This window comes from Apaloderma vittatum, unplaced genomic scaffold, assembly GCF_000703405.1.
Source record: "Apaloderma vittatum isolate BGI_N311 unplaced genomic scaffold, ASM70340v1 scaffold8482, whole genome shotgun sequence".
In the NCBI taxonomy this organism is placed as follows: Eukaryota; Metazoa; Chordata; class Aves; order Trogoniformes; family Trogonidae; genus Apaloderma; species Apaloderma vittatum.
The window spans coordinates 4,120-19,257 of record NW_009704110.1 but is presented as its reverse complement, the minus strand read 5'-3'; the positions used below and the strand labels follow the sequence as shown (position 1 = coordinate 19,257).

At 47.3% G+C, this 15,138-nt stretch overlaps 1 protein-coding gene across 1 annotated transcript; it reads left to right on the top strand.

Annotated features, from left to right (window-relative positions):
• Nucleotides 1–1,169: 1,169 nt before the first annotated feature.
• On the top strand, nucleotides 1,170–13,831 carry FAM73B (family with sequence similarity 73, member B). Its single transcript, XM_009864902.1, has 15 exons — nucleotides 1,170–1,265; nucleotides 1,849–2,059; nucleotides 2,974–3,086; nucleotides 5,423–5,540; nucleotides 6,060–6,199; nucleotides 7,567–7,684; nucleotides 7,867–7,967; nucleotides 8,456–8,571; nucleotides 8,993–9,065; nucleotides 9,739–9,825; nucleotides 10,437–10,535; nucleotides 11,030–11,164; nucleotides 11,919–11,972; nucleotides 12,902–13,018; nucleotides 13,631–13,831. The coding sequence occupies exons 1-15, from the start codon at nucleotides 1,170–1,172 to the stop codon at nucleotides 13,829–13,831; spliced, it is 1,779 nt and encodes a 592-aa protein (XP_009863204.1).
• The last annotated feature ends 1,307 nt before the right edge of the window (nucleotides 13,832–15,138 follow it).

Below are 15,138 nucleotides of genomic sequence, written 5' to 3'. Positions count from 1 at the left end.
TGGGGAGACCCCCGGGACGGGGGGATTTCAGTGACGCCTTTGCTGCCTGTGCTCCCCAGCCAGGCGCAGTAACCTTCGGACACTTCTCTGTGTTGAAAATTTCTCGCGCTTTGCTCTCCTCATCTTGGCTCTGGCCGCAATGTTGTGTTTAACCTTGTGGGGAGAGCCCGTCGCCTGTGTCGGGTCCCTGTGGGGTGCAGCCCCCTTGGGACCATTTCCAAACGTGGCCCCCGATGGGGTTACGCCAGCCCGTGGGTGTGAGGTTGCTGTCGGTCGTGGGGTCAGGCAGGAATGGGGAGATGCCATTCAGCTGTGACACCCGTGATGGGTTTAATTTCTTGATATGGGAGCCTAGTGTGGCTGGAGAGGGGTGAGGGCAGCATCTCCTCGCTTACTGCGAAGGCTGGCCTGGCAGAGTGTGGGGCCAAAGGGTTTATAACGTTGTGGTATTTAAAAGACCACACAGTCCCTGGTTTCAGTTCATTCTTCTATAGCTCTCTCCTTGATGTGAAGCACATCCCTCCTTCCCAGCTTCCAGCATGGCCGGCAAAGCTCTGGTAAATTCAAGCAGCGTTGAAGCCTCTTGAGCAAATGGGCTTTACTTAGCTGCTCCTCAGCATGTCTTTGATGCACAGGAAATTGCATGAAAGCAGAGTTTTAACAGTGAAAGCATACGTGTGTTTATTTGTAATAAGGCTTACTTTATGTTTTTTTTATATATTGAGACTGCAAACAAAATCCCTCCAGCCATGTGCAGTCAGTTCTGGTGCATGTAGAAATCTCTGGCAGCTATTGAGTCCAAGGGTGCTGCTGCTATAGAGCAGTTTGGGAATCTGACCCCATCGTTGATAGGACAAGCAAAAAGTGTGCTGCTGTTGGTGAGAAGGTACTTTGGATCTCCTGCCTGGCTTTAGCAGGATTGCTGCTCCACGTGACTTGGTGTGTGGTTTGTGAAGTGCTGTACAGTGAGGTGCTGGTTGTGTATTCTCCTCACTCACCTGATTTTTCTCCTCTTCCTGCAGGAGGAGAATTGCTGGATGAAGGCCAACTGCAGGACTCTGAGCCAGATGTCAGAGAATAGTTGGATTTCTTTGTGAGCAGCTCACGGAACATCAGGAAGTGCCCTTTGCCTTCGTGGCTCCTGGAGGTGCTGGGATCCTTGTGCAGACATGGCATTTAGAAGGACAGAAGGAATGTCCATCATTCAGGCCTTGGCAATGACCGTGGCAGAGATCCCCGTGTTTGTTTACACGACATTCGGGCAGGTACGACAAGCAAGAAAGGCTTTTCTGTTGCGTTCTTTAGGTTTACTCTTTGGGAGTTGTCTGTGTTAGTTGTGAGGGACGGAGGCGTGACAGGCTGATGCTGGGGCACCTGGCCAGTTTGAGCGTTGGTAAGAATGGAGTGGAGAGTTTGGGGTGGTGGGAGAAAGCTGCTCAGGGTAGGCTCGGAGAGGGGAGACAAGGGCTTCCCCAGGAGAATGCCAGGGTTTAACCTTTCTCTTCATCAAAGGCACTAAAAAAACCCCTTTTGTTTTAAAGAAGAGTTATATGTTTCCCACTTGTAGTAATGCAACACATGGGGCAATAAAGCTCAGCTACATACAGAAGTATCTGTGAATTTTGCAGTGTTTTTTGGTAATGAGAATTGAGACCAAGTTCTCCAAGTTCTGTCAAAATGATGCTCCACGGTTTCTGTGCTGCTAAGTCTTAGTTGTGTTGCAGGGGCTGTGTTTTGTGGGTGGGAGAGGGAAGGTCGAGGTGTATTATGTTTAAAACTGCTTAAAAAAAAAAAAGTTGGTGGAATTGGTTTTTCATTATTGCTCTTTCCTATCTTTTGTGTTTAAAGTCTGTCTTCTCTCAGCTGCGGCTCTCTCCAGGCCTGCGCAAGGTGCTGTTTGCTACAGCTCTCGGGACAGTTGCATTGGCTCTTGCAGCTCATCAGCTGAAGCGTCGCCGTCGTCGAAAGAAGCAGATTGCTCCAGAGAAGTGCGGCTTTAAGCCTGGAGGGATCACAGTACCCATCTTGCCAACCAGAAGGGTCTCCTCTGTGAAGAAAGGTTGGCCTTACATAAAGGGAAAAATCCCCGAAAGCCTTTTGTGAGGGAGCAAACAGGGTGTACAGGGAGTGATGGGAAGTTCTTGTCAGCTGTGGGGGCAGGAAAGCAAAACCACTGGTGTGGTGCATTGATGCAGAATGAAGTTAGAAGCCTGAAGCACAGTGCCATGATCACAGGGTTTAGCAGAGGAAAGGGAGAGGCCCTGAGCTCAAAGTTCTTGTGAGGAAAAAAGTGAAACTGAGGTTTTCACCAAGGTTTGCAGTTCCCATCTTCCTTGCTAAGAAAGACTGTGGATTTGTTACACTGTGCTTCCCCCAGTACTAACAACCCAGGGCACACGGTGACCTGGTTGCATACTGATCTCGGAGATGCCAATGTGATGCCCAGGGGTTCATTGTGCAGCTGTGTTGGCAAGGTTGGGTGGTGGAAGGGAGGGTGGCCTGGGCTAGTGTGAGTTGTGAGTGTCCTTCCAGCTCTGTGGTGGCTCCTGGACCATGGGCAGCTTTTTCATCTCATTGTGGTGATTTTTGTGACGAGTGTCCGAGCTCCTCAGGGATTAAGCATTTGTTTTGTGAAACATATTAAAAAGCCTAAATATTTTTATGATAGCCAAGGGAGCGAGATCCATGGTCTGCCTGGCTTGTGGGAAGCTGGAGGAATTTCCTCTTGACGCTTTCCATTTGCCTCTTGCCATCTGTAAGCAGTGAATAAATACTCATTCCTCAGCGTCAGATACCCACTGATACCAATGTTCTTAGTGTCTCAAATAAAACAGAGCATACAGGAGATCCATAACTCAATTCTAAGTAGTGGATGCTGCTTTTCCCATTTGCATTCACATTTGACCCTTTCTATTCACTGCTGCAGTGAACTGGGCCTAAAATCCTGTTTTTGTGTGACATTCCCAACTGCAGGATACTCCAGCAAGAGAGTCCAGAGTCCTGGCAGCAAGAGCAATGACACGCTTAGTGGGATTTCCTCCATCGAGCCCAGCAAACATTCCAGTTCCTCCCACAGCCTCGCCTCGGTAAGGACCTCAGCTGAGCTGGGAGAAGCAGGGCTGGGAGATGTGAGTGCACCTACCTGTAACGAGATTACCAAGTCTTTGGGCTTATGCTGATGAGTAATGCCAAAGCTTTTGGAGCAGAACAGGTGACAGCGTAATTGTAGGGCGGGTTCTGATATTACCCTTGGAGTTGCCTGCAGGAAGTCAGAGCAGCATTTTCCTGTGGCCAAGAGCCTCAGGGTACATCCCACTGCTTTGACCAGTGAGGGGCTGCAGGAGGGATGTGGGTGTGGGACATGGCTGTGATTCCTCAGGGCTCTCTGTGACCCCCTGGGTTGTCACGGTCTCACAGGAATGGGGAGCTTGTTTGCTTCCCTCCATGTTGGGGGTTTGGGTGGCCCAGCAGCCCCTCTGGGAGCACAGCCCTCCTGTGCTGGGGCTGGTCACAGGTTACTTGATTGTTAAAGCTGGGTTAAATACCAAAGTCTGATAGCTCTGTCTGGGAAACAGTGCAGGCTGAGAGAGCAGCCTAGTTATTCAACCTTCTCCTAAGCCGAAAGCAGCCTTTTGAATACAGGTAATTCAGGCTTAACCGGGCAGGAGAAGCCATCACTGCTTATATCCATCTCTTGTGAGACCACACGGGAAGCGCTGGGGAGCATTTGTGGCCTCAAGACCTGTTCTGCATCCCCATTGCTCAAAATCCTTGTGTGCTGCTGTTGGAGCAGCAGACAGCACAATCGAATCTCTGCAGCTTCGTGTGCAGTGACTTACTGCAAAACACCCCCTTGACGTCACCCGCCTGGGCTCGGTGTCTGGTTGGAAATTCTGGGGCAAGAAGAGGGAAAAATCACCCCTTTGAATGGAGTTGTCAGCCACCGGCACTCTGCAGCCTGCGCAGCACTGCTGTATTTTAGCTCATCTGGCAAGGTTAAAGCACCAGAAAGTTGCTAAAAAAATCTGTGCTAGCGAAATTGTGTCTCCAGCAGGCGGCAGTGCCGGCACGGCACTGGGCGTGCAGCCCTGCACCCTGGCGTAACTGGGATACGATGGGACAGGTCAGTGAGGACCAAGCACTGCCCAGCTCTGTCCTCCTTCCGCAGGGACTCACATGCATTTAATTCCCCTGCGGCTTCTCTGTTCCCACTGATGACTTCTGGGTTTTGTATTGCTGAAGTCTGGTTCTCTTTAGATTTAAAAAAAAAAAAAAAAGGATCTAAATTCCTTTTTCCACTGCTGGTGCATGAGTGGGGAAGGCCACACGGAGAGGGATCTGTTCCCATGTCCCCTTCATTGTGTGCAAGCTGAGTGTCTGTAACACTCTTCGCTTTCATGTTACTTGATGGAGAAACAGCTCATCCTTGGCACGACTGCAGTTTCTCCCTGCTCCCTCGTCTGCTTCCTGGGGCTCTTCTTTGCCATCTAGTAAATAAGTCAGCAGCAGCGAACGGATGATTTGCAGTTCTATATCTCAAGGTGATTTACTAACACTCCACAAAGGTTAATCAGTGGAGGCAGGGTAAGAAGTCACCTGTCAGACAATTATTGTAGCTTTTTTCCTAGAGTCAGGCTCATATTTGAACGTCGTTCTCTAAGCCATGTGAAAACACTGTCATTGTTAGTGTTTGAACCCAGTGCTTTATTTCATCAGACTTTAAAAAGCATTTATGTGCTAGTGTGGAGAAAGCTGACAATTTGCTGTGGCGCTCAGCCCTCCCAGGAGAAGGTTTGGTTACAAAGACAAGAGCAAGAATCCCCCTGGCCAAAGTCCACAGCTGTATTTTTGCTGAAAATCTGTTCCTTTGTTTGGACTGCGATTGCCTCCCCTCCTCCACTTCCAGTGGTTTTTTTGTTGTTTTTTTTTGTACAGACAAGGTGGGGCTGGCATGAACTTTCTATCAAAATCCTTGCACCTCTTGTAGCTGTAGCTTTGGAGCTTTCTTGGGCTGTAGCCTCCATGGGTGCTCTCCTGCTAGTGCTCACCATTGCCCAGCTTGCCGCTTCCTAATGCAGCTTCAGGGTAAATTGCTTGGGAATGTTTTCCCACACAACTTTCCAAGCCCCTGCTCTGATGCTGGGTGGAGAAGGGAAAGATTTATTATCTTGCCTCCACTCTCGGCACCGTGTGGCTCTCAGCAGTTGACAGCGTAGTGTGAACCCACATGGGAGCGACCAGTGACCCTTGATACCATGCCAGGCAAGGGAGTACTGGTATGGAGAAGCATGAGAGCAAACCCAGGGAAGGGAAATGACTTATCGTTGAAATGTACCTGGTGGCAGTGTTTGTGTGGTCTTAACGTTGCTGTCCTTGGAGAAAATTCAAAAGGCATTTGCTGCTTTCTGCTTGCATCCTGCAGATGGTAGTAGTCAACTCTTCAAGTCCAACACCAGCATCAGCAGGGCTGTGGGAGGCACAGGCAATGGGAGATGCTGCAGCCATTGTCGATTCCAGTGCAGAAAGCCTCTACATTCAAGGTAAATGAGGACAACGATACCGTCACCCTGGAGGGGTTGCTTATCACTGTGAGGAAAAAAAAGAGGGTGTAAATTGACAGAGAGCATCAGCAGTTCAACACAGAGCTCTAATAGGAAGGTTTGTCCCATTCTCAGTTTAAACTCAGTCACTGGTTAGTTATAAAAATCCAGTCTTCTCCTAAAGAAGCATTTCTCTCTTCTCTTGATGAATAATTTACTTTCAAAATACTGTTCTTTGACTAACAGGCTCACCTTACTTGGAGAATAGTATTTTGGAAGTAACACTGCTGACGTTTTAACCAGTTTGGAGATGTTCTCCAAAACTTCTAATCCAAATTAAACCATATTTAAAAGGGAAAGAAATGGAATACGTTTACTCATTTATTCATTCTTATCAGTTAGGAAGAGGCTTCCTTGCTTCCTCCATTTTTTTATTATCTGAGTGAGCAAAGACTTGTGCTGTCTTGCTTTGTTCCTGGGTGGCCTGGGACTCACAGCTGGGGTTTGTTGCATTGCCAGGCATGGAGCTGTTTGAGGAGGCCCTGCAGAAGTGGGAGCAAGCACTGACCATCAGACAGAGGGACAGTGCTAGTACCAGCACCCCCGTGCCCTGGGACAGCAAGAAACAGCACGAGAGCATGTCTGAGAACATCCCAGAGGTAGGTTCCCACTTGTCCTTTGCATCTGTGAACTGGCAACACGCTGAAGGACCAACCTGGGTGTTAGAAGCAGTAATTAGCAGGTTAAAAGATGAGCAAATTAAGGGCAGAGTTGGGCCAGACTCTGTTTAAGAGCTGTCTGTATCTGCGGCTTCCTTATGCAATGTGAGTGGGTGTTTTTAATTTCTTTTTCTTTTTAATAAGTCTCGCCCCCTCATTCCCCAGCTTTTCTTCCCACCTTCCAGCATCGTGTCAGTCACTGTCATGCAAGTCCTCCAGGAGCAGAGGCTGCGGTAGGAAAAGGCTGTGACAAATACAGCATCAGAGAGAAAGAGGCTTTTTGCCTGGCAGTGTTGTGTCTGTAACTTTTTAACGCGTTTCACAGTGGAGATCTTGATGGTTGCCCTCACTTGCTAGGAAGCTGGGTGCAGAAGCCGAGGCTGGCTGCCCACACGTACTGAGTGAAGTGGTAACTTGGTAGGAGCTAAGTATGCCCTGCTCACGGAGCAAGTGGGTCAAGGAGATGTGTAACTCGTTCTGCTTACAGCTATGGAAACAAGTATTTTGCCTTTGTCTTGGACTTGAGGACCGTGCAGGAAGGCCTCTGATGAGAGGAGATCCAAACAATCACGAAGCTAAAGAGAGCAGCTGTAGCTCAGGACTATGCAAGGAGCTGAACTTCCAACTCTTTAGGAGTTCTCGCTGGCAAAAAGCATTCTCAGTCTCTTAAAAACAGTGCCTGGTGGAGTAAATATGTGGGATATTTGTCTTTTGTGCGGGATAATATTTATCCAAGTCAAATCTGGATTCTGTCTTTGCCTCTGCTTGAAGAGTCCTAGAGTATTTATAAAACTGACTTTAAAACAGTTGATTCATTATCAAAATAGATGTTGTGCTTCTTGTTAATGCTTCTGTTCCGGGTAAGATACTCATGCAGACAAAGGGGCAAGAAGGCAAGATACTCTTTAAGTCTTATTTTTCTCCCTTTTTTTTTCTTTTCTTCCCACTGTGTTGCTTGCAGCAAAACTTTCTTATGCCCAGCACCTTAAAGAACTTTTACTCTGTTATCCGCTTCTGGATAGTCTGTTGTATTCAGCACAGATCTTGTGATGTGGTTCCCTCTTGAAAATAGGCTCAAGTCACAAGTCAGGAGAAGGAAAAGATCTGCAATTCATTAAAATACGTGTTTTTCTGAATGGCAGATTAAAGTTCTTAAGTTCTTTCTTCCCTTTTTAACAGGAAAACAAAATTGTGAAGCTAAAAAGCTGTGTAGAAGCTTCTCTCTCCTTGCCTTACCCACTGCCTTGTGCTGTTAATCTGTCTCTCACCCAGCTGACTAACTAAGGTGGCCTTTATGTATTTTCAAGGTAGAGTCCCAGAAAAGGGAGTTCGCTGAGAAGCTGGAGACTCTCTTGCACCGCGCCTACCACCTCCAGGAAGAGTTTGGGTCTTCGCTGCCGTCAGACAGCATGCTGCTGGATCTGGGTATGTGAGCTGGGTTAGGTGAAAATGCCAATTTCGTGTCTGGCTTTGTCTTTTCTGTAAGCTAGGCAAGGAAATAGTGACAAAGAGCTGTTTTGTCGGGGCGGGAGAGAGAACGAGCACAGGAGCTAAGAGGAATGGCAGTCCAGAAACTCCAACACATGCAGCTTCTTCCTTTCCTCCAGAGAAGACTTTAATGCTTCCGTTGACGGATGGGTCATTGCGGCTTCGGACGGATGATGAAGACAGTTCAATTTCTGAGGACTCCTTCTTCTCTGCAGCAGAGGTGACTTAAGTTTCAGCTGTGTGTCACAGTCCAGCTGCTTGGAGGGGAGCCACAAAGGCAGTGGAGTCAAACACATCTTGGTAGAGGAAGATGGTAAAACATGGAGCAGCAGCCCCAAGCAGGGAGGTTCATGATGGACATTAGGAAAAGTTTTTTAATTAAGGGTGTTACACCCTTTTCCAACGAGCATTTCCAGGTCACCTTCCTATCTACTGTAGAAAACATGTTGTAACCGCTAGAAAAAAAAAAATCTGTGAATCTAATGTAATGTGGCTTAGTTGTGTAAATTTTAGGGGAAATTGAGCTGTGTCGGAGCTGAGACAGCTTTGTACCTGGTGGGAAAAGAAATATCTTTGCATGAAACAATTGGCACTGACAAAAGTTTGCTAGCTGAAGAAGGCATGTCTTGCTTGGTTGCAGTCTCTGAGCATTTGCAAATGTTTAACGAGATCCCTTTGTTCTTCCCATGCCTCTTGCCACCTCTACAGCTCTTTGACTCTCTCCACTTTGAAGAAATACCATTCCACCTCTCTAAGCCAGTAGCGGCGTATGAAGAAGCTCTGCAGTTAGTGAAAGAAGGGAAAGTTGCGTGCCGGACGCTGAGGTGAAGTGCTAGCTGGAGTTGTGGGACCTTGTGTCGAGGCTCCTTCGAGCAGTGCGAATGCATTGAGCCTGCCTTTGAGCAGCCCTTTAACAGAATAATCCTTGGGGGTCAGAAACCCAGCGTTCTTCCTGCTGGTTTGGATTTGCCAGAGAGCTAGCCCCAGATTTTAGGACGTGCGTGTTAAGAAAGGGTGCGTCAGAAAATTAGCAGTGGAAAATGTGACAGTTCTGCGAGGTGCAGTCCTGTGCTCTAACAGCCTTTGCTCTTGTCTCCCAGGGCGCTGTACAACGGGAATGCAATTGTTATTTTCTCCTAAGCACAGACTGGGGACTTTTTTTTTTTCTTTTTTTAGGGGACTGTAGTTGGTGGGAACACATTTTGGAGAGCCGAAATTTATACAGTCCTTGCCCTTTCCCTCTAGGACAGAGCTCCTTGGCTGCTACAGCGACCAGGATTTCCTCGCGAAGCTGCATTGTGTCAGGCAGGCCTTCCAGGTGAGAACGGCTTGAGGCTCCCAGGTTCCCACGGCGCGTTGTTGCCAGCAGCACGTTCTCCTCTGCCAGAACAGGGTTGAAGTCTTTGCCTCTCCAGAGCAAGCAAAAGCAGCCCAAAAAGAAGCAGCAGCAGCCCAAGCTCGCCTCGCTTAACTCTATAATCCTGTCCTGATCAATTTGATTTGGAGAGGGAGAGGGTTCCCTGGTCCCTGTGTCCAGCTTGAGCGTTTGTTACATGGCCACTGACACTGGTTTAATGCTGGGAAGTGAAAGTTTGGTAATTTCAGAGCTGCCCGGGGGGCTGCTACTCCCACTTCCGAGCGTTTTACTGGGCCGCAGTCAAATCTCTGACGCGAGGGAGCAAACTTTCCTTCTTACTGTGATCTGCATCCTAGCAATGGTTGTCTGGAGCCTGAACTGCAGCTTTTGTGCCCTGCCCCTAGTGCCATGCCATGGCTCTCTTGTTGCCACTTCCAGTCTTGCAGCCTAATTTTAAACTTGCTTCCTGGAGAGACCAGTTTTGTGTTCTAGACTCCAGCTTATTAAAGGTTAATGATACTGGTGCATGCAGCGTTGCACTGCTTTGTGCCCTGTCCTTTTTTTAATCCCAGCTTTTCTGCCAATTCTTGTGGGCATAGCCATTCACAGGAGCCTTCTTGTGTTCCCTTTGCAGGAGCTGCTGGAGGATGAAAGCAATCAGCTGTTTTTTGGGGAGGTTGGGAAGCAGATGGTGATAGGACTGATGACAAAAGCTGAAAAGGTACAAAGTTTGTATAACAAGTCAGCTGTGGCTTGAGCACGAGGGACTTTTGGTCCTCCATCCCAGTCCAGAGTTTTTCCAGTGTCCTGGAACGCAAAACCGCATCTATATGCTGGTGACTATTGCGAGAAATAAAATGCCTGTGCTTTTAATGTTGTTTAACCAAATTCTCTTGGAAGAACCTCTCTGTGTAGCCTCTGTCCACAGTTTGATGCTCTGCCTCACTGGAGCAAATAGAGAATCTCAGGGAATATAGGAAACGGAAAAGATAATCAAATCTTTGCGTCGGTGGTGTACCAGTTCTCAGATCACTGGCTTAGTCACCGTTCATCCCCTGAGCAGGGAGATTGTTGCTTGCACAGCATTAGTCCTCTACTTACTTGGTTTGCGTCCAGTCGCAGCTGAGCCTGGGGCCATCCAAGCCTCTCAGAAATAAGTTCTCTTTCTGCACAAAGAGTGTTTTGGCTAAAAACTTCAGCTGGTTGCATGCATTGACGTTGATGTTGGCTCAAAATAAAATAGTTAAACTTTGGTGAAATGTGCCCACAATTGTTGTACCTGCTGAAATGAAGTTTTTCCTTTTTTTTTTTTTTTTTTCTCTGCTATCCCAGAATCCCAAAGGTTTTCTGGAAAGCTATGAGGAGATGCTGCGTTATGCACTGAAACAAGAGACCTGGCCAACCACTCAGCAGGAGCTGGAGGGAAGAGGGGTTGGTAAAGACATTCTCTCTAGAAAGTTGCAGACGAGTTGGAGGATAATGAACGTGTAGGAATGGCTCAGGAGCGAAAGAACTGATGCTGAAGTACAATTATTTTGCAATTGTACGTTGTTGAAGAGGGTGTGGGGAAAACTGGCTGTTTAAACGTCTTGGCACATCTTGCCTTCGCCAATATCAGCACTACTGTGGTTAAAAAACTAAATCAATCACAACCCCAAAACCCCAGCTCAAAATCCCGATAGAGGGCACAAGCTACTGTCTGTAAGATCTGTTTGCCTTTTGACTGGACTCTTGCTGGACACAAGATTAATATGTCTCTTGGCAGCCCTTTTCTGGGGGCTGTGAACTAAACATACACAGCTCGGTCCTCCTGCTTTGGTGGCAAACTTCGGTTCAGTATGTTTCGTTGCTTCAAAGCAAAAAAGTCCATCTTTTTTGTTGTTGTTAAACCTATTTCCTTTACAGACTGTTCTGCTCTCTGACAGGTGGTGTGCATGAGTTTCTTTGATATTGTGCTGGACTTCATCCTCATGGATGCTTTTGAGGATCTGGAGAACCCGCCCTCCTCTGTGCTGGCTGTGCTGCGCAACCGCTGGCTCTCCGACAGCTTCAAGGAGACGGTGTGTTAAACGAGGAGTCCCTGCACTGAGTGTGAGACTGTGGTGCCTAGCCAGTGGCTAGAAAAAGAGCGTAACCTCGGTTGTCCTGGCTAAGTTGAATTTTCTCTTCAGAAATACCATGCTTTCCTGAAGCTCTAAACAACAATCTTCTGGTACATGTAAATTGTTTACAGGAAAGCTTTCCGTGTTTTGAAAGCATCTGGCTGGCTTCAATAGTCTCACTTCTCTAGTAACCTTTATCAGTGATGCCACGGTGATGTTAAAAGATGACAACGCTTATTTTCGTGAATGAGAATAAGAGGATAAATACGTAGGGGAAGAAAACACATGTGTGTTTTTTCACCTGCCCATTTATTTTGGTGGTACCTCACCAGACACTGAGGCTTAAATAGCAGCTCTTTCCTCTAGTCCTGGCCCCCAGCTGCCTGTTTAAGACCAATTAGTATCCTAGACTGAGAAGAAGGTAGTTGGGAGGCACCTCTGAACTGCTGTCTGCTTACAGCCTGTATTCTGGGGTGTCTGGCAACTGTATCAGATCGTATTATCAGTCTTCGAAAGAGCTTTGGCTTTTCTGGAGTGGATCTGGAGTGGCTAATTCTGCTTCCAGATCACTTGGATTTTTGTCACTAATTTTAGAGTTGTTGGGACAAAACTTTGATATTTTGATGGCAATGTGTTGGTAAACTGCTTTGTAGGGGTTTTTTTCCCCGATAAGTAATCCCAGTAACTGGTGGTCTATCTCTGTTAATCGTAGGCTCTAGCAACTGCCTGCTGGTCAGTTCTGAAAGCAAAAAGGAGGCTTCTGATGGTAAGCAAGATACATTAGATTTTTCGCTTTTAATTGAAGCTGAAAAGATAACACCTAGATCTTGACAAAATACAAAATCTTAAGTGGTATAAAACTGAACTGAATCACATTCTCGGTGAGGCTGTAGAGCACTGGGCTCCTGCCATCATTGCACCGGTGCCATGCCAGTATTCCACTGAATCACTCCGAGTTTGTTCTCCCTTTTTCTTAATGTGAGGGTTCAAAAGACAGCGTTGGCTGTCTGGTGTTCTCTTTCCTTGTTCACGCTACCGTAGGAATGGTCACAGACACTAAGTGCCAAGGGGCTGCTGCTGAATTGTGGCTTCCCTGCTGGCAGCGCAGTGACTGGCTCATGCGCTTCTCCGCCTCCTAGTGCCGATGCGTTTCCCTTAAATCTGTGCCTTTCTGAAGCATCACAGCAGATGAGTTCTTGGACCTGGGGAACAAGAAGGTGCAACTTCACATGTCCACAGGAGTTGTGCCTTCTGGCAAGTTTTTCAACACTCAATCCCACAATCAGCTGGTAGGACTGGCTTTGCCTCATGAGGTGATGCAAAGGGAACCAAGAGCGCTGGAAGCTCTGTTGGTGCTCTCATGTGGTAGCTCTGTCTTGGATATTGGCACGCCCTTTCCTGACTTGATCTGGAGATTGTAAATAGAGTCTGGCTTGGTGGTTGCCTTTGATTTTCTTTGTTTTACTCCTGAAATAGTTACTTAGAAAGAGAGAGAGAGACAGAAAGCTCTAGTCATCCTTCAAGGGATCTGAAAGATAAGCATAATGCTGCAGGAAGAGATGTTCTTAAGTAGCTCTTAACTTCAGTTACTGAAGCATGGTGCTTTCTGGCAGGGACTTTGGAAGTTGATGCAGAATAAGCTGCTAATTCTGTCTGAGAACCAAGACCAACCAATTCTTCCCTTCCCTATGGCAGGTACCAGATGGCTTTATCTCTCATTTCTACTCCGTATCGGAGCATGTCAGTCCTGTTCTAGCCTTTGGTTTTCTGGGGCCCAAGCAGCAGCTATCTGAAGTCTGCAGTTTCTTCAAGGTAAGATGGCTTTCCTGTACCTAATCAGGGTGGGAGTCTTGCTGTCTTCTGGCTTAAATCTGCAGATCGGTGCTTTTGACTGATGTGGCATTAAGAAACTCATACTGTACAAAAGCCTTCTAAAATTCACTGGGTTTTGAGATGTAGATTGCTGAATTCTGATTGATAAGAATTCCCAGCACAATTTACCATAGCTGATAGCAAAAATGTGTGATGAGATCCATTTATACCGGTGGTATTGGAAAAGACTGCAGGTGCGTATGATGAAAGAGAACATGGGTTCTTACAAGTTAAATATTTGATCTTAATGCCTAAATCCTTTTGTTCTTGTAAACAGTGTCATGAGAGGCTGTGTCACGTTCTTTAAATGTTTGGGTGGGTATTGCCTTGGACATCAGCATTGCTTCCTGACTCCTGGAGCTCTGCTGTCCTGTTTCTGAGGCGTGAAGGGATCTAACCACAAAAGCAATACCCAGCCTGAAGCAGATCTTTGCTTGGACAGCAGACACGCAAAATTCCTTATGGGGTTCTCTGCTTGCTGCAGTCCAGGCAGCTGGTACTGGCAGTCAGGAGAAGGTCTCCTTACTGTAAACCTCCCTTTCGTCTTTGCAGCACCAGATAGTACAATATCTGAAGGATATGTTTGATTTGGACAATGTGAGATACACAACGGTGCAGTCGCTGGCAGAAGACATTTTGCAGCTTTCGCGGCGGCGCAGTGAGATCCTCTTGGGATATCTGGGCACCGAGACTTCTCCCGAAATGAACGGCATGCTTCCTGGTGAAAGTGAGCCGCTGAAGGAGCTCATCTGATGTCAGTCAGGGGAGGAAAACAAGGACTTTTTTCCTCCCAGAAATGGATAAAACTACCTGCAATGTGCAGCGGTGGCAGCAAGACTATCTCAACGTGCAGCAACCTGGTGGGACCTTCTGTTTTTTGTAGCCAATAGTGTTTGCTGGGATGGATCCAGGACCACTTGCCAGTTTATGGTTTGAATTTCTTCTTTGTTCCACCTTCCTCTTCTTTTTATTATTATCATTTTTAATGTATCATAAAAACCATGAACTGCCTGGGCCCAGATTTTTGCCTGATTCTCTTGAATAGGGCAACATATGTACCCATTTTACCTGTGGGTTTTCTGGGAGATAATCCCTGATGTTTACGATTGTGTGTGGGAGCAGGAACATCACTGGTAAATTCCCCACTTGACCCTTAGCTTCTCAAGGAGTCTTTGTTTGCTTTGGGACTTTTTATTACCCCTCTCCTCTGCTGTGTTTCTACAGACATTACTGCTGATTTTTACCTTACGTGTTTTAACATATGCAATGTGACTAGCAAGGTTTTCTTTCCCAGGGAGGAAGAAATACTTCTGTAAAGCACTGAAGTAAAATGCTGACTTTTGTAACCAGTCTGAAGCTCTAAGGAAGTTGGTCTGTTCCCTTGGTGTTGCTGCTTTTCACAGGCCAGGTGACAGGCTCTGTGCCACGGTCATTCTCGCTTAGGAGACTGCCGAGGTCTACGTTTGCCCCTAAGGCAAGCCAGCGTGAGGAGGGGATGGATTTGCATCCTGCCTGTGCATGCACAAAGTCTTTAACACCCATCAAAGTGCCTTGCTGTGTTTCAGAATGAGCCAGTGGCGGTTTTCGCTGGGTAGGAGGTGTGGGGTGCGCACACAAGCACAGGGAACCGGTATAGCGTGGTGCCTACTCTTATTATGCACAAGGTAGTAAGAGGTGTAGATGTCGGATGTGATGTACGAAAGGGGTTATGTGTGCAGATAGCTGGAGAGCTTGGGATCAAGCAGCTAGAGAGGAAATGACTCTTTATAGTCTGTCAATCCTAGGAAACATAGCGTAGTTGTGGGTACAGATGAAGCGTGTGTGTATGTATGAACTTGTAGTGCCAGGTGTGATCCCGACTGCGCAGCTGGCACCTGCAATCTGGCTGCTTTGGGACATGTCCCGAGTTGGATACTAGTGTAGGATAGCAGCAGTGGAGTGCGCCGGACTTGAGGCAGTGCTGGCTTTTGTGTGAGGTTTGCAGTGATGTGCAGAGTCCTCTGTGAGTGCAAGGCCACAGGTGAAGGTTGAGGGTCCAGCCTGTGCTTTCTCCTGTTTCA